Source organism: Dryas octopetala, chromosome 4 (genome assembly GCF_963921425.1).
Source record: "Dryas octopetala chromosome 4, drDryOcto1.1, whole genome shotgun sequence".
NCBI classification, from domain to species: domain Eukaryota; kingdom Viridiplantae; phylum Streptophyta; class Magnoliopsida; order Rosales; family Rosaceae; genus Dryas; species Dryas octopetala.
In genome coordinates this window covers 12749299-12770589 of record NC_141369.1, presented here as the reverse complement: position 1 = coordinate 12770589, position 21291 = coordinate 12749299, and the positions used below count along the sequence as shown (strand labels likewise).

At 31.9% G+C, this 21291-nt stretch overlaps 1 protein-coding gene across 1 annotated transcript; it reads left to right on the top strand.

Annotated features, from left to right (window-relative positions):
• Positions 1–14952: 14952 nt before the first annotated feature.
• On the top strand, positions 14953–19395 carry LOC147286952 (defective in cullin neddylation protein (DUF298)). Its single transcript, XM_086240141.1, has 9 exons — positions 14953–15139; positions 15953–16034; positions 16853–16927; positions 17016–17052; positions 17788–17871; positions 17987–18047; positions 18155–18261; positions 18723–18788; positions 18988–19395. The coding sequence occupies exons 1-9, from the start codon at positions 15127–15129 to the stop codon at positions 19087–19089; spliced, it is 627 nt and encodes a 208-aa protein (XP_086096267.1). The 5' UTR covers positions 14953–15126; the 3' UTR covers positions 19090–19395.
• The last annotated feature ends 1896 nt before the right edge of the window (positions 19396–21291 follow it).

The window sequence follows — 21291 nt, the reverse complement described above, 5'->3', positions numbered from 1 at the left end:
GGTGGTGGTTGTGGTGGTGCTGCAAAGAGAAACGTTTCGAAAGTTTCAAGGGACCCCAAAGTGGTTTGCTTTGTGTGAGTGAGTGATTGAGTAGCCCAAGAGGAGGTGTGACTGTAGTGGGAAGGCAAAGGGGATTTATATAAGCGCTTTTTTGGCGGCCTTTGGAGCAATGGGGCCCACTTGAGGGCTTTTGGACCCTTCCCTTTTCTATTCTTTCTGTTCCTGTTTAGCTTTATTATTTATAAATGCTTGTAAGAAGGGTATAGGTTCTTAGTTGATGATCATCAAAATTAATTAACCCAATAGAGGACCATAACTACACAAGTTCCCCCATTTTCATTTCTATATATTAAAGACACATTACTAATTTACTACATCGTTTATATCATTTTTTTAAAATTTGTTATTTTTTGAATTTTTGCTACTTGATTATTTGTTAACTTTCATTGGAGTGATGAATATGATAGTTTGTAAAAGATAATCATAACCCCTTTAAGAACTCAGAAGCTTGTTCAAATTGCTAACTAGCATATTTAATTGATAAAATCTAAAAAGCAAAATAACAAAAAACAAAAAAATTGGTAGAATCTCAGCGTTTTTGTTCTTTATTTCTTTTTACATACAACAACATATAACATTATTGTATGTGATTTTTTTTTTCTCACAACAAGTATGTACGATTAATTTTTATATGATATGTGACCATCCTACTATTTATTTATATAACTCTATATAATCATTTGAAAATTTGAATAAAATTGAATAAAATAGAAAATTGAAACAAAATTCGTTAATTATAAAACAAGTATAATCTATATGTGTCTCTAGTACATGTTGTATAGATCATGCATGTCTAGTGGGGTACATGAGTTTTTTGTATTTATTGTAGTAGTTAGTGGACATGGTACGTGGCTTACATCACATGTACAGTTTCTAAACATAGGAAACCTACCCATATGCCACAATGCAAGGTGAAGACACAAACCCATGTTTGATGTAATTTTCATGCCCATGCCCTCAATATCTTCTCACTCTCTTATTCTCGTGGCCTTGTAGGCTGTAGTAGTAGTAGTAGTAGCTAATTAATTAACTACGTGTTGTATACTTGTATATACCAATTTGACCATTAACTCCTTTGTTTTAGAGAGGGTGATATCACCAATATATTAACACCCCCAATTTGTTACCTTTCATTCACTCTAATAGGTCATTCCCACATGACCTGCTATTTTGGTATTGTTGGAATTGTCAAGCAGCAAGCAAGGCCTCCAGTTACTAAAATTATATGCATGTTGTATGCATGAATTTTTAGCTGAGGCTGCTGAGGTCTTCTGTTTTTGTCATCAATGCTTGTCCTATGAGAGTACTCGTGTAGCTAGTCGTGTGTGATGGGATATGGGTGATTTTGTGCAAATATGGAGGCCTTGGACCAGTACTATTTGTCGCCTCTTTAATGTCCTATAGAGCACTAATTATTGTTCCCAAGGCATTTTCTTTTCGTAATTAACAGTGGATGATATTCTATTCATAAATAGTATGATAACATAACAACGTTATAAACATATCAAATTGAATCTAAATCATATATCAGTAAAGAACTTAATGGATGATCCAAATTTAATTTACAATATGATAACCTAATGTTTTTTCATAGCAATTAACAACGATTTCTTTCCACAATATCGATTAGGTAGTATTTGCTTGTCTAGGCACAATGAAACTTTGTAAATCTCATACACATTCTTTGAAGTAGGATTCCAGCTTAGAAATCTATGGAATTGAATATTCCTATTTCAGAATTGAAAACGTTGAGAATAAAAAATATGTTATTGGTACATATATCAATTAACTTTTTTGAAAACATAAATACAATGATTTAGTCGCCATTATATATAACTTACTATAAAGTTAGGGAGGCACTATTGACACTCCCAAAAAGTAATTCTGCACTCCTATTAGGTTAATTCGTACGCAAAGTAAACACTACCTTAAACTAAGGTTAGATAAGTCACAATTTTTTAACTACATTAACTAATCACATCGTGTGATAATTATTGTACCAACTAACAATCAGTCATTATATTATAATAACATAATAATAAGTACAATTATTTGATCAACAAGATGTCATTTATCCAAAAAAATTTCCAACTATTCTTTGTTAACTTATATAATATTCATATACATTGGATTCTAAAAATAAAAATTTTAAAAAAATAAGAAGGAAACAAATAAACTCTCTCAAATAAATTGTTGTCACTTACGTTGATAAACGAAAAATAGTTGCGACTATAAGCATTTTCCATGATCTACTATTGTGATCAGAAAACATGGTCCGAACACAATTAACAACTGCTTTTGTTTTGTTGGTAACTTACAATTAACAACTGTTGCTTTCCTTAGTTTTCAGTCTAATCATCACTTGTTCATTTTTAAATCAACTACGAATTTCCAAAACTAAATTGTGAGCTTCCACGACAAGCATATATGCATACAGTTTTCAACGACCAACAATGCACTCGTGCATGATGCAGCACGTCCAGTACTAAGCCGGCCAATATTTAATTAAATAATTTTTGGCCATGAATATTTAATTAATTAATTATCAACAACTAAATATCTTGCAGTATCTTATGCAAATTTGTACGCCACAATTTTTAAAAGCCTTTTTGGCTGAAAAAATGTTTCTTTATTGTGAAGGCAATGAGATACCCACTCTTCTAATAAAAAACGTATAAGAATGTTTTCAAATGTCAATTTATTGTAAGTATCTTTCTTAAGACCTATTGGGTATGAAGTATATGTGGAACTCGATCTAGGCATGCAGATTTTTTTTTTTTTTTAACAGATCTCTAAGTAGAATGAAAGGACATGAAGCACTCACACTTCGTAATGTTAGGTAGCCAAGCCATGCAAAGACTGGGCCTCTCTATTCGCATATTTTGATGGGTCCTTTGAAAAAAATTAATGAGTTTTAGCGAGTCGATCAAAAGTAGCAATGTCACTCCATGCTAATGTTTATCATCATTCATGTAGATAATATAAATTACTCCCAAATTTTGTTTTTAAAATATTTTTAACTACAAACCCCATTAAAAAAGTAAGTTTCAACTCAATATGTCCATTTACGAGCGCGCGGAGATGAAAAGATACACTATCAAACACTCGACAAGGTACCGAGGGCTCGGCATACTGCATCTGTACATTTTTTAAGTTGCAAATGTATTTTTTTAGTTTGCAGATGCCTTTTTTTAGCTTGCAGATGTCTTTTTAAGTTGCATATATATAATATGTTTTAAGTTGTAGATGCATGTTTTATGTTATAAATACAGGTTTTATGTTGCAAATGTAACTTTCAGATGCACGCATATGTATATGCATATGCCCTAGGCAAGTCTCACCGAGCGTTCAGTGGACAATTTGAGTTTCTACTTAATTTTTAGGCCTGCTGAGGTTTGACTTAATTTTTTTTTTTTTTTTTGGGTTTCCAATTAAAGCAACCGACTATAAAAAGTAAGATATATATATATCTAATAATTACCTTATTAACCTTAATTTTAGTCTATTATGAGCATTTGAAAGCTTGCAAATTAATAGCATTTACATGTTAGATCCAAATTCATATGAACACTTAAAAGGGGATTGGATTAATTTTTCTTTTTTCTTGAGAACTAGATTATTTTGTGTATGGTCCTTCTCACTTGTCTATCAATGACTATAAAATTTATAGATTAAAAAAAAATTGTAGAAGAGGAATAGTTATCTACTCTTTTTTCTCTACTATTGTAGCCTTATAGGTACTTCCAGTAGTTGGTAATTCTAAAGAATCCTCAATTCAATTGTGAAAAACAGAGGAAAATTAATGTAGTACGTTGTGATAAATTAGTTCCTATCCTCTACTATTTTCTGGTGCTGATGTTATGTTTGTGTATAAAATTACGTTATTTTAGACATATATTTCTTTAATTATCTTTTTTAATATAAAATATAACATTAAATTTAAAATCCAACACCATGTAATTTTAGACATAAACAGAAAATTAACATTACTTTTCAAACCCCAAAAAGAAAATGCTATATATTCCAATTGCTATTTCGACAATAATTGTAACTGTCAGTTAGTAAAACCATATTGCAACAACGTTTGAATGCTAGGTTAGAAAGTGAATCAGATTCATATAAATTTAAAGCGTGAAATTTTCTTATATTGAAAAGTCTGGACTTTTTAACATTAACTATTAAGAGAAATAATAAATGAAAATGAGAAAGAGAAATGAGGAATATAATTAAGATTAAAGCTAAAATTAAAATCATTTAAAAAAATTAGTTATTTAGTTATTTAGTTTTTAGTTTTTGTTTAAAAAATAGGGTGCTTTATTTTCCTAAAGAGAAGTGGAAATAGATGGTAACAAGGAGATGTTCTCAAAAGTTTTTAACTTTTAAGTATAAAATAAAAATAAATAATTTGGAAAACAAATGAAAATGAAAGAAAAAAAAAAGAAAAAGGTTTAGAGTTGATTGAGGTTTGGAGATTTTGGGCAATTGGAAAGAAAAAAAAAAGTTTCGGTTTTCGTTTGGCCATTTTGGTGTTTCGTTTAGTTATTTTTAAATCCTAATATATTTATATATAAAAAAGAATTAAAGATATGAAGATATCTTAAAGGGCCTAAACACTAATATTCTATGCCATATCCTAAATAATATAGAGTATAGATTATAGAGTATATAGGGTTTAGTCTATAAATTATAGAGTATAAAGAGTATTAAAGTATATAAAGTATATAGAATTTAGTATTAAGATTTAGTTTATAGATTATAGAGTATAAAGAATATACTAATTTAATTTATTCATTATACTAATTTTATTTAACAGTATTTGCCCAACGCGCATTATATTTACCTTATATCATATGAAACTTACTATATAATTTGGTTTCTTCAATATTTTTTATAAATGTAGTAGATAATATGTTAAATAAACATATAGTCAAGTTTCATTCAAAATTTCCGTATTTTGATAGCAATTTCCGTCGTTTTTGTCTAATTTTATCGAAATCGAAATTTTAATCGAAATTTTCTCGAAAATTTCCGTCGAAATTTCCATCGAAAATTTCCTCGAAACCGAAATTTTACTCCTTGCTCAAAACCAATACAAACAGTCCACTTTTAAGTTTTTTTTTTTTTTTTTTGTCAAGCGCTCAAACACTTATGGTGGGCATTTGAATGCTCGATAAAAACTTGGAACGCTCAGCTTGAATCTGTCAGACACTTACAATTCACAATTATGTAAAAAAAAAAGACCATTACGTGGTTTTTTTTACATAGTACTTGTGGAATGTTAATACATAATTATAAGAAAGTATTATAGACTCAAAGGGAAAAAATTAATAAAAAATAATAAAATGAAAGTCCATCTTTTGTCAAGTAATTTATATCAAGAGATTATGAAAATAATAAAAAATAATAGTAGTATTTGTAAAATTAAAATTCTTTAAATATATAATTAAGTTATATCACGAAAAATGGAGAGAGACAAACCCGATATGTACACCGTGACAAAAAAAAAAAATTCTTTTAGAATATTGAAGTACATGATGTGACTGAGAAATGAAAAGTTTATCAGTTGGCTAGTGACACTTTAATTTTTTGTTAACAAAAGTTAGTGACACTTCATTATTGATATATTTAAGTTAACTTACCATTTAATTGGATTTAAAAAGAAAAAACAGAAATTTAAAGTTCTGGCACATCATCCTTCTGTAGAGAAAAACTTTGCTGCGTGAATGCCGGCCACTTGGCACATAAAGAAAAGAATTAATTACCCTAAGCTACATACTAGTTATTGTTTTTAATATGTAATACCATGATCAATAAAATGTAACAATTAGGTCACTTTATTAAGAATTAGGTCACTGCATTTGATTTCTCTCTCCACATTATCAATGCACTCAACCCACACTTCCCACTATCCACCTTGATCTCATTCTCTCTTCTCTCTCCTCCGTTTCTCTTTCTTCTTCTTTTTTTTCCTTCTCCTTTCTCTTTCTTTTTTTTTCTTCTTCCTTTCTCTCATTTCCTCCATCAGTAACTCCATCCCCCACCTGCGTTGACCACCAGCCCACCCTCTCTCTCTCTGGACGACGTCGCAAGATCGATCTGGACGACGTCGCAAGATCGAGAGCTCAGACTTCCTGATCAGCGAGTTGCACGACCCCTTTCGTCGATTTATGTTTAGGTTCTTGATTTTTTTGTTTAGTTCAGTTTCTGAAACTGCAGAAAACTGCAGTTTCTGGAACTGCATAAAAAACTGCTGTTTTACAGTGAACTTTCTGCAGTTTGTGAACTGAAACTGCAGAAACTGCAGTTTGTGTGAACTGAAACTGAAACTGCAGTTTCTGGAACTGTAAGTGAACTGAAACTGCAGTTTCTGGAATTGTAAATGAACTGAAACTGCAGAAACTGCAATTTATTAGAGTTGAAACTGCAGTTTATTGGAGTTGCAGTTTCAGAAACTGCAGTTTATTTGAGTTGCAACTGCAGTTTCAGAAACTGCAAATGAACTGAAACTGCAGTTTATTTGAGTTGCAAGCTTGTAGTTGCAGTGTAAATGAAACTGCAGTTTATTGGAGCTGCAGGCTTGCAGTTGCAATTACTAACTACAAGTGAAACTGCAGTTTCTGAAACTGCAAAGTGAACTGAAAGCAGTTTGTGAACTGAAACTGTGTATTTTTTATTTTTGTTATCCCTATTTTCGTCAAAACATTGCGCTGGCAGATGGGCTTCACTGTGGCGCGGGGATGTAGTGGGCGTGGTGTCCGCAAAAGAATATTAGCATTGTGGTAGTTGGCCCGCAAAGAAAGAAAGGGGCTTTAGGTGGTTTTGGTTAATAATTTGTGGTATCAGTACCTGCATGTTAAAGGACTCTAAAGAAAATTGGAGAAATGTATTCCAAAGGACTTAATTAATACTCTTTATTTTAATTATTTTTATGATAAATTGTTAATTGTTAAGCTAGTGATTAGGACTTGGTAATAGCTGCATTGATTATAAATGTAATTAGTTTTCCTTTAGTTACTTCCTCATTCATGTGGAGAGGACACAATAATTCTAACAGTAAATTACAGGGTCACTTTATTTTAAATTAAACCTATAAAAGTAAGTGTCATGTTATTTAAAATGAATAGTCACAAGTAGCACATTGCATAAAAATGTTAATAATGGCATGCATGTATAATTAGGGGTCTATTGTCATTTTAATTAGTTTTATTATATAAGTTTTTCTTCTTTTGATTAGATATTCAAGGGCCAAGGAATTATGCTTTTGTAGTTAATTTAATTCAAGTGCAATGAATATGGTTGACAAATTCTTTTACAAAATAATATATATTTTGAGTGAAAATGATCACGGGAAAGTACCTGGAAGTACTGAAAAGATCAACTTAGATACTTACATTAAAGCAATGGAATAATAATCACCCAGATGCCACATCTATTATAAGGAAATTTATTCATCATTTGAAATTAAATCATTATACGATAGAATAATGCTATACTTACCACATTTCTTATACCACATTCTTATACCATCTCACGTGTCATTACTTTATTGGACATAGTTTTTATTTTTCTTTTTGGGTTTTTCTTTTTATTATTTAGTATCCAATGTATGAATGCCATGTAAGTTGCCACATAAGGTGGTATGAAATTATGGTATAAAAATGTGGTATATCTAGCACTACTGTATACGATATATTCTAAATTTCTAACCAATCCAATTTCTAATACAAAATTTAATTTTTTTCGAATTAAAAATTTAATCCAATCTAATGTGGTTGACATTAATATAAATTGGTTGTTTCCAATCGGTTTAACCTCAAAAATGTATTTTCAACTAGCTATTAATTTAACGGTATTTATTTTCTAAATATTTAAAGAAATCACAAGTATTTTAGGGCCTGTTTGGTATTCTATTCAAAAACTATTTTTTGTTTTTAAAAATAAAAAAACAAGTTTTAGTCAAGAAAACGTGTTTGGTAGACCATTTTTAAAAACAGTTTTTATAAAAAAATTCAAAAACATGCCTCTTTTTAAAAATGATAAAACATCGTTTTTCTCATTTTTTTTTTTACACTTCCTTTTTTCTTAGATGTCATCATTTTTTAAATTTAAAAATTGTTTTCAAATTTCATACCAAACACGTTTTCAAATTTTAAAAATTGATTTTGAAAACTCACATTTAAAAAAAAAAATCTTAATTTTTGAAAAAAAAATTTGAGTAAGATACCAAACGGGCCCTTAGATTCCCTTCCGTAAATTTTTTTTTTTGACAAAACAAAAAACCTAAAAAGTGTACGGATCATTCAGAAATAATTCCAAATGAGAGAGATTATACAAAATGGTTTAGCTTTATGAAAATTAGATTCTGATCAAATGCCATAAGAAGAGATTCTTGGGTCCTTCAAATTCTCAACTAAGGAAAGAAAAATCGACAATTGAAAATTTGTATAGTTACTGATCCACATTCCACACTTGGAGCTCGTTTGGTACGTCAGACTATACTAACTAATTTCTATCGAATATTATTAATCTGTTTCAGAGAATACTGACTGTTTATCCAAAATATTATCAGCGTTTGATACTGTTCCGGATAAACAGTCTGACTAAGTTATATTGTGTTTGGTGCTTTGTCGAATAGCAGCGGATCATATTTTTTTTTTTTTAAAATTCTTTGATAACTTAGTGAAAATTGAAATTCATATGACACAAATAATTTTTGGCAAAATTCATAGTCACCAATTTTTTAACGACATTATGATTTTCCTACTCAAACCTCTCCTTAACAACATTCTAATTTTCCTGCACAATCTAATTTACAGAAAAGCCAATTGAAGTTCTAAAGAAATACAAAATGGTGATTATGGGGACCATTAATGCAAAATTGTTCACAAAAAGTGTATTTTTTTTGTGTCAATCTTCCTCTCCTTTACAACACACTGTATTGTTTGCTTGTTTGCCTTCATTAAAGCACAAATTTGAAAATCACAGTAGAAAAAAAGACTTACAATAATTGCGGCTTCCTTTTTTACAGTGGCTGTTGATTTTCTTTCAAGAGAGAGAATGAATATTGGGTTGTGTGTGGGGAGATTAATAAGGGCCAAGACCCAAGAAATGAGGCTTAATATTATATCAGTGTGAGAGAGAATGGTTACAGAGATACTACAATTTGAGATTTCTGGAGTGTTAAAAAAAGAAGAATAAGGTTGGACCACCACCCAACATGGAGGTCCGATCCGAGGGGCAAGGGTTCTGCAAATTGGAAAGGAATATAGTGAGGGGGAGAGAGAGAGAGAGAGGGTTGCTGGTCTTAACCGCCGACAAGGTGACGAGATGAAAGGGGTACCAAGGTGGTGGCCGGAGGCTGGGCTATGGTGATGAGACGATGGACTAGAAGAAGATGAAAATGGTGTCTCTTGGTTTTCACGTAGAAAGCGTGTTTTTATTTTCTCAAATCTTTATAATTAAGTCTGTATTATCTAATCCCGAGTGTGTGAGTTGTATTAGTTAGTCATGTAATGATAGAGAGTATTAAAAACCCAGTCCGGTTTACATAGTCAAGTAATTAAATAATACAAGTTGACACCAATTAAATAACTGACATGGAATATTTACTCCTATTCAGAGTCTAATACGGTGTACCAAACATGCCCTTAAAGAAAAAGACTTGGGATTAGATAATACAACTCACACACCCAGGATTAGATAATACACGCAAATTATAAAGACTTGAGAAAACAAAAACACGCTTTCTACATGAAAACCAATAGACGCTCTTTTCACCAAAAATAATTTGTGTCATATGAATTTCAATTTTCACTAAGTTATTAAAGAATTAAAAAAATAGTCTGATCCGCTGCTATTCGAAGGAGCACCAAATACAGTATAACTTAGTTAGACTATTTATCCGAAACAGTACCAAACGCCTGATAATATTCCAAATAAACAGTCAGTACTCTCCGGAACAAATTAATACTATCTGACATAAATTAGTCAGTACAATCCGACGTACCAAACAAGCTCTAAATCCGTTAACTATAAGTGACATACTCATTTAATTACTCAAAAGGACAACTGTTTGTGTTATTATGTTCCAAGACAAAAAGCAACATATAACTGCATCAGCATCTAGTGTAAAATTAGTGATCTATTTAATTTCATTTTAGCACTAATATAGCTTCTTTTTTTTCTTCTTTTGACTAGATATGCAAGGAATTTTTCTTTGAATCCGTTAACTATAAGTGACAATGTGACATAACATTGATTTAATTACTCAAAAAGACAGTCGCTTGTGTTATTATGTTCTAGGACAAAAAGGAATGTCGAACGCTAGAAAACTGCATAAGCATCGATCTAGTGTGCAAGGGCCAATGAATTTTTCTTTGGATCTGTTAACTATAAGTGATATACCATTGACTTTTTTTTTTTTTTGGCCAATTACCATTGACTTAATTACTCAAAAGAATTGTCATTTGTGTTATTAATTATGTTACAAGATAAAGAGCAACGCCGAGTGTGCGAGAATTGTATCAGCATTTGCATCTGCAATTACAACGAAATTAACATGCATGAAAATACTTTGGCCAAAAAAACAACATGCATGAAAATACAGTCCTTCTAACTTTCAAATAGACAATCCCTTATTCCTTAGATTCAAATAGAAAATATGAAAGAAATACTACAATTGAGAACTTGTATAGACTGTATAGTTACTTATCCATACTCATTGTCTTTTTTCATTATAAAGTTATACCTTGAAGTTTATATATATATAACATCATTTTTTTTAATTATAAGTCAACGTAAAAGTACAATATGAAATTATCGAACATACAACTTTAATTTTAAAATGACTATGAATGATATTAATTAACTATTGATTTAGTGGTATTCTCTTTAAAAATGACTATGGATAGTTGACACTAAAATTAACTCAAATATATTTAATTTTCCCAAACTTCTTGGATAATTTTAACAAGTACCCATATTAAGCGACGAAAGAAGATATAATTCAACATAAATAAAATTAATAAATCCTAGAATCTACAAACATAGAAAGTACAAAGAATTATTTAGCTTGGTAAATAAACCAAATTAATTTAGACTAATAAATATCGAAGAAGGCTAGCTACAAGCCAAGAAAGCATTTGATTTTGTGACTTAAGGGAAAAGGCATAGAGTACGCGTGCTTTGATACATATATGATATTTCATATGATAGTCCAACAACAACAGTTTTTTTTTTCTTCAAACGAGTACCTTTGTTTTTTTGGCCTTATATGTTCCTTTCTTGACATTTACTCAAGGAAGCTGAGACTTTGTTATTCACTTTAGTTTCATTGTCCCCCCATGCACACCTTATGCGTCTAAGAATATCTGCGGGCCCATCCCAAATCTGAGTCATTGACTTGATTGGTAGGTTATGCATGCTCAGGAAGAAGATTTTAAACCAGATCGATCAACAGCTTAATTAATTAACTTTTCTTTCATTGAATAATTTAATTATGCCTGGATGACTTAAACAGTACTGATATTTAGTAACAAAATTACCATAATCATACGAGTGGTCCTCTTGCTTCCATTCATCATTCACTTTCAGTCTAACCTAGCTTTGTTAATTATTTCGGTGGTAATTATATATAGTGTACGTTGTTACTACTTCTTTCTAAATGTTTTTCCAATAAGTAGTGATAGAGTAATGCTTTTAATTAAGATATTTTATATATTATGTTGTCAATTAATTAACTATACATTCGATTAGGAAGCATTTTCTGATTAATTAATTGTTAAATCAAAAGAGAAAAACTTTAAATCCACAGATATTGACAAAATCTCTTTAGGTAAAAAGATTTTCTACACCTAATCTCACCTAGCTATATTTTATAAGAAAAATATGTTACCCTTTTGTTTCTTTGCTCCTGCTATTTTCCTCCTTAAAGTATATGCTAATGTTCAAAATCAAAACTGAGACAATGTGGCATTATAAAGGTTAATGCTGCCTTTTCAGATTGTGTCACATATTATTGTCAATCAAAACTATATATTCATAAATGATTAATGATCCTAGTAAGAAAAACTAACTCGATTGCATTCTAAATCCTTAAAATATATTATCTCTTATAGCATATTTAAAATCAAACTAACATCTTAGTTTTATTTTCAATTACACAAAAATGAGGCTAGCAAGGATTGGCCATCGCTGTGGCTAAGGCTTCTTTTTGTAGTTTTTTCTTAGTTTTACATAAATAATTAACAATAATAATTCTTTTGAGCATTAGTTTTGGGATATTCTAAGATATGTTAAGTAACTGTTAAACTTTTTAAATATGATTAATAAAAAAACTTTAGTATGGTATGAGTAATTGGGCGAGAAGATTAATTTGTGGGCTTTAATACAATTCCCCCTTTCTGGCACAAGAAAAAAAAACATGGGCTTTGAGGACGAATGGAAACCACGGGCTTTAGGGATGTACTGAAAGCCTAAAGCCTCTAAAGGAGTATCAAAATATTGCGGGCTTTGAGGATGTATCAAAAAACTATGGGCTTTAAAAATGTTCGGACACCATCAGAAATTCAGAACCCAATTTAAATTTATATGGTATAAGAATGTTGTTAGAAAATTATCATATAAATACGTTCGGAGTTAAAACTCTTAGAAAATCATGCGTTGGCTTAATATATATATGATGCAACTAATTTATATTACTATAGTTTGAAGTTAATCTTGTGCGCGCGAATTGTAGCCTATTAGTGTATAAATCAATTCTTGTTCGCACTCTCCCATTGAAGCTAGAGTTCTCAAACCTCACAAGTGTTAGGACTCAGTCCACACAAGGATGACAACGGTAGAAGAGATGAGAATGGGAGAGAATTAATATGTGAGAATGGGAGAGAATACATTTTCTATGTATGTGGACTAGTGTGTTATGAGCACATCAATTTTGGGCTCTTGTAATTCTTTAATTAAAATTCGTTTGATCAAACGAAGTCAAAATAAGCTTGGCCCAATTTTAATTATTTATCTTTTGATTAGTTAAGAACATCGATCAAACTTATAAAATTCACTTGCAACACCGACAACATTGCAGCTAGGCAATTTTGAGGAGGCAACATAGCACCGGTGACGTTGCAGCTGGGTGTTTTTGAGCTTGGTAGGCGATGGTGAGACACTGTGACGTGAGCAGGCACACTGGAAGAACTACTAGAGAATAAGAAGAAGAAGAAGAAGGTCGGTATTGGTTTGCCGACAGTTTGGGATTTCCAAACCACCACCGTAACCGACAAGAGTCGGTTAGGTACAGAACCGTCGCCCGTTGGTTTGATGTTCCGCCACCTCAGTGTTTTTGGTTTGTTTTCGGTCGGATTCCAGTTTTTCAAAGACCTTTCCCAGCCCTATTCCCCAGCGGGTTCGAGTGCGGGAAGTCCTCATTTAAGAATTTGGAGATTTTGAGCGAATTTGTGACGAGGGGCGAGGGATGCTATTTAAATCAAAACAATTGACCAAATTGCTTGGACCAAATGAAGTGGCAGCCATCAATTTGGTGTCGACCCCGACCCTCTGCCATCCCTAACGCCATATTATTTTCCTAACTAATTAACTCTAGAATGCTACTAACAAACTTAAATCATATATTAAATTCTCCCACTGTCAAGTATTACACCAAATGCATACTCAATTAATTTGTCATTTTCATTTATTCTAACAATTTTGGTCCTCAATGACATGTGACCTTTTAGGTTTTAGCTAATCAAGAAGTGGGCAACAGTGGTACTCAGAACTCTTTCTAATGGTTCTTGCTAGGTACAAAATTACCTTTTTGTTGGTGACTAACCTAAAGTGATGCCTAACAACATCTTTTGGCTACTCAAGTTAACCGATAGCAATGTGAACATTCCAGTCACACGTACGGTTACAATTTTATACAATCCCTCTGTCGATTGAAATAATTCAAGTGAAAATTTTTGTCAAGCCATTTTTATGATACTATACAAATGTAGAGTATGAAATGATTTTGATTGATGAATGGAATTAAGAAGTCCTTAATGCTCATCATATACCCTGGCCAAAGATTCTTAAATCAGATTACTAAATTCTATATGGAATGTTGTCCTTCTTTACTAAAAGTGGTAGATACTATATTGCACACGAATATGTTCTTATATACGAATCGCTATGACTAGGATGTTGAGTAAATGGTACTATGCTGGTAAGTGAACTTATTTGCACACACACATGTTTTGATATATTTCCAAATATTATTAGGTGATGAATAAACATAATTTTTTAAAAATATATTTGATACTAGTGTTTGAGTATTCTGAATAAATTGTTGGGTGTAATATAATTTATGATCATCCGTCTAATGGGTGAAGTCCTTTATTGGACCAAACTACTACAATATTAATGTTACTAGGTGTCCAATGAATAGTAAAAGTTCAACTTGCATCATGTAAAGTCAAACCGAATGAAGAATGAAGGTAAAGTGGATTTAAAAGGAACAATCAAGAGAACTATATTTGGATATGGGGATTGAACTTAATTAGTGGTTTGATTCATATTTTATATATTTTTATTTGGATATGGGGATTCAACTGACCCAAGGGCCTATAGATCCAATTGGGCCTGGGTTTGACCCGATTCATTTATTTAGCCGTACAGAATCCAACCAAAGAAATTTACTGTACTTTAACCAAAGTAAAGAATGGTGGAAACCGCGGAAGTGAAAGTGTGAAACTTAACTGACCAGGGTAGATTGCTTTTTCTTCGAGTAATCGTACGCCGCCCATCAAAATAGTAAAAAACTCATTACCCAATCTGCAACCGCCACGTCATCATCCACTCCTCCTCAAACTGGAGAAAACACCAAAGATACAGGCTTCAGAGCCCGAATATAAAAATCATCCCCCTCCAATATCCATCTCTCATGCTCTCTCTCTCTCTCTCTCCCTCTCCGACTTTGATAACAGAGCTCTCGAGCCAACGAGGCTTTCTGGGCTCGATTGCTCTTCACTCTCTCTCTTAGTCTCTTTCTCTCTCTGCTTATCTCCGTGTCTTTCTTCCTGATCGAACAAGATGAGACGCTCCGGTTTGTATTCGGATCTCTTCTTTTTTTTTTTCCTTAATTTTGTCCAATTTTTGCCCAATTCTGGTCTAATTCTCTGTTTTTTTATACTTTGATGATTTTTTTTTTGTGGTAATTAGTATTGATTCATCTGCTTGGTGTTTAAAGGCTTTGAATTTTTAGTTTAATTTGTCATTTTTGTTTATGATCATGGATCAGGTTCAGAGCTTCATGTTTTTCATTGAATTGCGTTAGTTTCAGCAATACTACAATTATGTTCAGTTACAGGAATATGCTAAATTATGTTGAAGAATAAGTAAGGATCGTTGAAATCGAATTTTGGTGAATGGATTAGTTGAATTACTGGAATATTGTACCACATCAAAAGGTTAGAGGTTTTGAATTGTTGAAAAGAATGAGCTACTCCACCAGAATTTATTAGGATTGAACAGTTTAGGGGCATCTGCTAATTTTGCCTTTTGTTTTTTTTATTTCTTTTTACCTTAAAAAGATGGGAAAAAGAGGAAAGAAAGGAGAGCCATAGAAGAGAGATAAGGATGTGAGGAAGAGCGAAAAAAAAAAAAAAGATAAAATTAAAATTAAAACTGACTAGCTTTGTAAATTTTTCCTAACCAAGTTATATTTCTGGTTTGGGGCTATCTGATTTCCTTCTTTCTGGTTTAGCTCAGATGTTAGTAGTTGTCGAATGCGTGATTCTAATTATTTAGATAGTCACCTATTGTTTGAATATTATTTACCTTCTTTTTTTTTCTTTTTTTTTCTGAGTTAGCATTACTTATTGTCCGCGCTTAACTATTTTAATCTTTATCTGTTCAGCCGTTAAAGCAGCTTCTAAGGAGTTGGAACGGATTGACAGTGTGTATTATACATATGCAAATGCGTCTTCTGGTTTGATTGAGTAAGTCTACATCCAGAATACTTGTTCAAAATTCTGGATTTGGTCATTGCTTTTGTTGCAATTGGTAAGGGAAGGTTGTAATTTGGGTCAATGAAAGTGTTGAACATGCTCAGTGACAGAATTAATTCATGATTCTTTTGGATAACCAAGATTTATTTTGTTTTTTCCCTTCTTGTCACTCATTTAGTTTTGAGTCTGGGTGGCACTTCAGAGTTTAGCCACAGTGGTTACTTTGGATATTAAAATCAAGAAAGTTTTAGGGTATATTGAAGTTTGAACTGTGTCATCTCAAAATGCAGGGATCTCTTTCAGGATGTAAAGGCAAACACTTGGGTATCCATTATTTTGAATTAACTGAAGATCATTGTTGGTTCTTTCCCCTTCTCAGTCAGATCTTATAAACAACACCCAATGTCCATAAAAGCCTTATGCACCAATTAAATTGCATTAGAGTAGCCCATATCTAGTTTTGCTCAAACTTTACATAAAGTAAGCAAATTCTTTCAAAGTTTCAGGCTTTGGTTGACATTGCGCATCTCTAATACCAAATAGAACTCTCCTACAAATCATAATTTTTTTCTTAAGAAAAAGAGAAGAAAGGGAGTATTTTTCATAATATTTTAATTACAATTGAAATACAACCATATTATAGATTTCTGATTTCTTACATCATATGATATGATAATTTCTGTATCAACCCCACCTCATTTAATTTTCTCACGGGAGAAGCTATACTTTCTAAATTTAAGTACACTTCTTTCTGGGAAAAATTGATGTACTCTTAAGACTTATTAGCTTTTACTTACTTTTTTGAGCAGCCCAGAGGGCATTGAGCGACTTTGTTCAGACATGGAAGTTGACCATACGGATGTAAGGGTCCTGATGCTTGCCTGGTAAGTTATATTTAGAGTCATTTTTTACCTCACTTCTTAAAATTAGACTTAATCTAATGTGCTGAAACTAATGGACTACGTATACCAGGAAAATGAAGGCTGAAAAACAGGGATACTTTACCCTGGTAAGCAACACCTTTCTCGTTTGCATCAAACTTTGTTTTATTTCTTTGTCATGGAATTGCCACCTACCCCATTTTTCCTTGTGTCCTACAGTTGTTTTTGCCAATATTTATTGTATTTTACCTGGCATCTAGCTCAAACTTGTTAGATTGGTTTTGATGCTTGGACTTTTTTTTCTTAACTCATTACTCTAGGAGTCATCTTTGCTTTGCATGTCTGTGTGTTTACTCAAAAAGAGATATTTATGCACTCTGCTTGAAGGGGTATATTTGTATGTTTAGGTTCTTTTGACCAAGACCAAATTGCAATTTTAGCCACTGTAGTTTGGAACATTTCCACCATAGGCCATGTAGTTTGGACAATTTATCACTTTGATCCTTGTAGTTTGCACTATTTTTCACTTTGGACCTCCACTTGCATGGCACACGGTCATTCCGTCTCCAATTTAGACAGAGTTGCTGATTTGTCATTGATTGAAAACATTTAAAGTAAAATTAGTGTATCATATCTTACATTTTTCAAGAATTAGTGTATCAGTGTATTTTTATCCCACCATTTCTTTGTCTCTTATTTGCATCCATGTATCTTCTCTGCAGATACTGTATTTTCTAGCCAATAATCTCCCTCTCTCTCTCTCTCTCTCTCTCTCTCTCTCTCTCTCTCTCTCTCTCTCTCTCTCTCTCTCTCTCTCTCTCCTCTCCATTTTTTAGTGACATTTCCAATCTCATCTTTGATAGGAAGAGTGGCGAGTAGGACTTAAAGCACTTAGGGCGGACAGTTTAATCAAATTAAAGAAGGGACTTCCAGAGCTAGAGAAAGAGGTAGAATTTTTAATTTGCTTCCTTCTAGAACGTTATTGCGATTTAATTGGTTCTTCACATATGATGGAGGTCACAGAGGTTTTGATCTTTTTCCCTTTATTTATATCATGAAAAGGTCCGGAGGCCATCAAACTTTGCAGAGTTCTATTCCTATGCATTCCGATATTGTTTAACAGGTAATGAGTTTATGGTGGCATGTTGTTTAATCTTGAAACACAATTAATTTCCTTTGTTTTTACCCTTTATATTTACTAATTTCAACCTTCTGTAATTTTTTTTTCAGAGGAGAAACAGAAGAGCATAGATATAGAGAGCATATGCCAACTATTAAACATTGTTTTAGGATCTGAATTCGAAGTGCAAGTTGACTCATTTGTTGAGTATTTAAAGGTGAGTAGCTGCATTTATATTGTTCTGTAGTCATGTATATGGATACACCTGCAGCTTATGTGCACTTTAGACTCTGAGAAGGAAAGACTTTATAGCAGTTGAAGGTGCTAAAATATTTCCATAAAATAATATGGGTCTCTTTTCTGGCATCACACTGCTTGTCATTTTTGTAGTGAAACTGCTTTTCTGTTTTATTGGGAAAGAGATATTTAAATTGGCAAATGCAATTGTTCTCTTCTTTAGTGAAGATGACCGGGATACTTCTTACCTCATTTCAGCTTCTGTCATATCATTGGTGACCTCATGATGTTCATAGACTTAGAGTAAGAATCACAGATGTATTTATATGTAGTATAATTTCAATTATTGACATCAGCAGCATAACTACCACCTTCTCCCAAAAAAAAATAAAAAAAGGGATTGTAAAAGTAAAATTTTAAGTGCTTGTTTTCTGAATGCAGAATCAGAATGATTACAAAGTAATAAACATGGATCAGTGGATGGGCTTTTTCCGGTTTTGCAATGAGGTAATCTACAAATTGGTTACTGAGTTCAAAATTCCTACTTTTGTTTATGAGAACTTTCTTTCAAGCCATGTCTTATGTCACTAGTTCCTTTAATATTTGGTTTTGCATATCAGCTAGTGCTCTTTGCCCTTTATGCCTAATGTTAATCTGTCTGCATGATAAGTAAGCTAACATTTACCCTTTACAATCTTTTGCACAGATAAATTTTCCAGACCTTGATAACTACGATCCTGAACTTGCATGGCCTTTGATCCTTGACAATTTTGTTGAATGGTTTAGAGAGAAGCAGGGCCAGAGCTGATAATTTTTAGTCAACTTGAGTCTCTACTGTAAACCACAGTTACTGTTGAAGTACTCTTCGTTTTCGAATTTGGCATCTTATTCTGTGCCTGCATTAATGTACCTACCATTATTATTATTGTGATTGGCCCTTTTGCAGGACACTTTGACTAAAGTATCGAATGGCCTCAGGAATTATTTTGGCTCTTTTTTTTGTTCTTCCAAATATGTAAATCTTCCTCAAAAGTGCTCATTTTTGGAAATTACATGATTGTGTGATGAATATGCTTGGGAAAAGTCTTGTTAAATGTTACAGCGACTTCCATAATTGTTTCTGTTGAATATCCAATTAATTGCTGCAATTTATCTTAGCTGATCATGTTTAAGGCCCGTTGAATTATGCTCTATTTTAGTGGTGAAGAAATTGCATCATGAGTGTGGTTGATATAATAAAAGAGGCACTTTTCAATTCCCTGGTGATTAGCAATGATCCTTGAATTTTACCTCGAGTATTACCTTGGTTTACGAAATTGTTTTTGAATTATATAGCTCACAAACTTTTACATGTGTATCACTTTTGTTTATTTCGTCAATTTTATTTATACTTTTTTTTTTCAATTTTAGTCATGTATATCACGTTAGGGAAATAAATAAGGAATGAGTTACCATTTTTACCTTTCAAAAGTGGTTAACATGTTTGACATGTGATTAAAATTGATGAAATAGACGGAATATATTTCAGTGATACATGAGTAAAAGTTCGCTGATTATAAAAAAAAAAAAAAAAAAAAAAAAAAAGATAGTTAGGCTTAAATTCTTTAGAAAAATAGTTTTTAAATAGAGACTGGGAGTGTTTTAAAATTTATAAGAATTTTTTTTTAAAATTTATAATAATTTATAAAAAAATCATTTTAATTCATAATAAAGTTTTTTTGAATTTATAAGAAATCATTTTAATTCATAATAAAGTTTTTACAATTTATAAGAAAATTATTTTAATTCATAATAAAATTCTTCCCTGATTTAAAGGGTATTTTCCTTCCTAGGGTGTAGAGTGGGCTTTGTAGAGGATGCATGTTAGATTTTAACTCCGAGATTTTGGGCGAAACCCAAAATCTTGGAGTTAAAACCTATATATATAAAGCCGTTAAACAAGAAAAATAACTTGACTTAATTAAAAACCTTAAATCACTACCGGTCTTAGTTCAAGAAAGACTCATAAAATAGACTGAACTCTAAGTCTTCTTTAAAAAAATAAGTTAAAGTTGGTGACACAAATGGTAAAATTCGAAGACTATTATTAATTGTCATTTGTTGGATTGAAGCAATTTCACTCTGTGACAGCAAATTTTATAGCATAAAGAACCCTTTTTGGGATTTAGTATGCTGGTTAACTCGGCTTGGAAGAACTGGACCTTTGCAACCCAATAATAAGCATCAATTCACACTAATAAGCATCATTGAGAAGTATCAGACCAAACCAAAAAGAAAAAGAACAAACAAGAAGTTCAGCGAACGATTGCCGATATTCACACATGTTCGAAGTGCTGAACACGTTGCAATTTTAGTTTTATAAAGAACAAAAAAATCTGATTTGACATAAAAAATGATACTCCAAACAACGATTGGAAAGTTGTTTGTCAACAGTACACAAACACTTTGCATGAATGCATGAAGAATGAAATTTAAGGATAAAAGTGTTTGGGGTTTTGAGTAGAGCCGTAGAGGTATGAGTGTGTTTTAGTGGGTTTATGAGAATAAGGTGGAGGGATGAATGTTGTTATAGGGGGAAATTTGTTTAGTCACTTTTTGTATTTTTATTAAATTGCATTTTTTTTTTTTTTTTGGTCAAATTGCATGTGCTTATTAGTTAGATTACATTAGTGTAGAATTGGGAATTTATTTATTTTTCATTAAAGTGTTAGGTACAAAGAGCAAAAATGTGGGCCTAAATAGACCCACCCCTACTTTGCTATATCAATGCTTGAGATTTGACAGGTTACTAATGGATGAGGGATTACTGATTGACCAGTGAGACCTGCAAAGTAATCAAATGCCTCTCCATTTAAACGACAATGTGCCTTATTTGTTCCCACAAGTCAAAGAAGTAGTTCTACATTTGTTAACCCACTTGAGTCTAAGACAGGAACAAGAGGACAATGATATGAGCTGAGTGATTGAACACACACTTTCCTAAAGCAATTTATGGATAAAGAAAGGGACA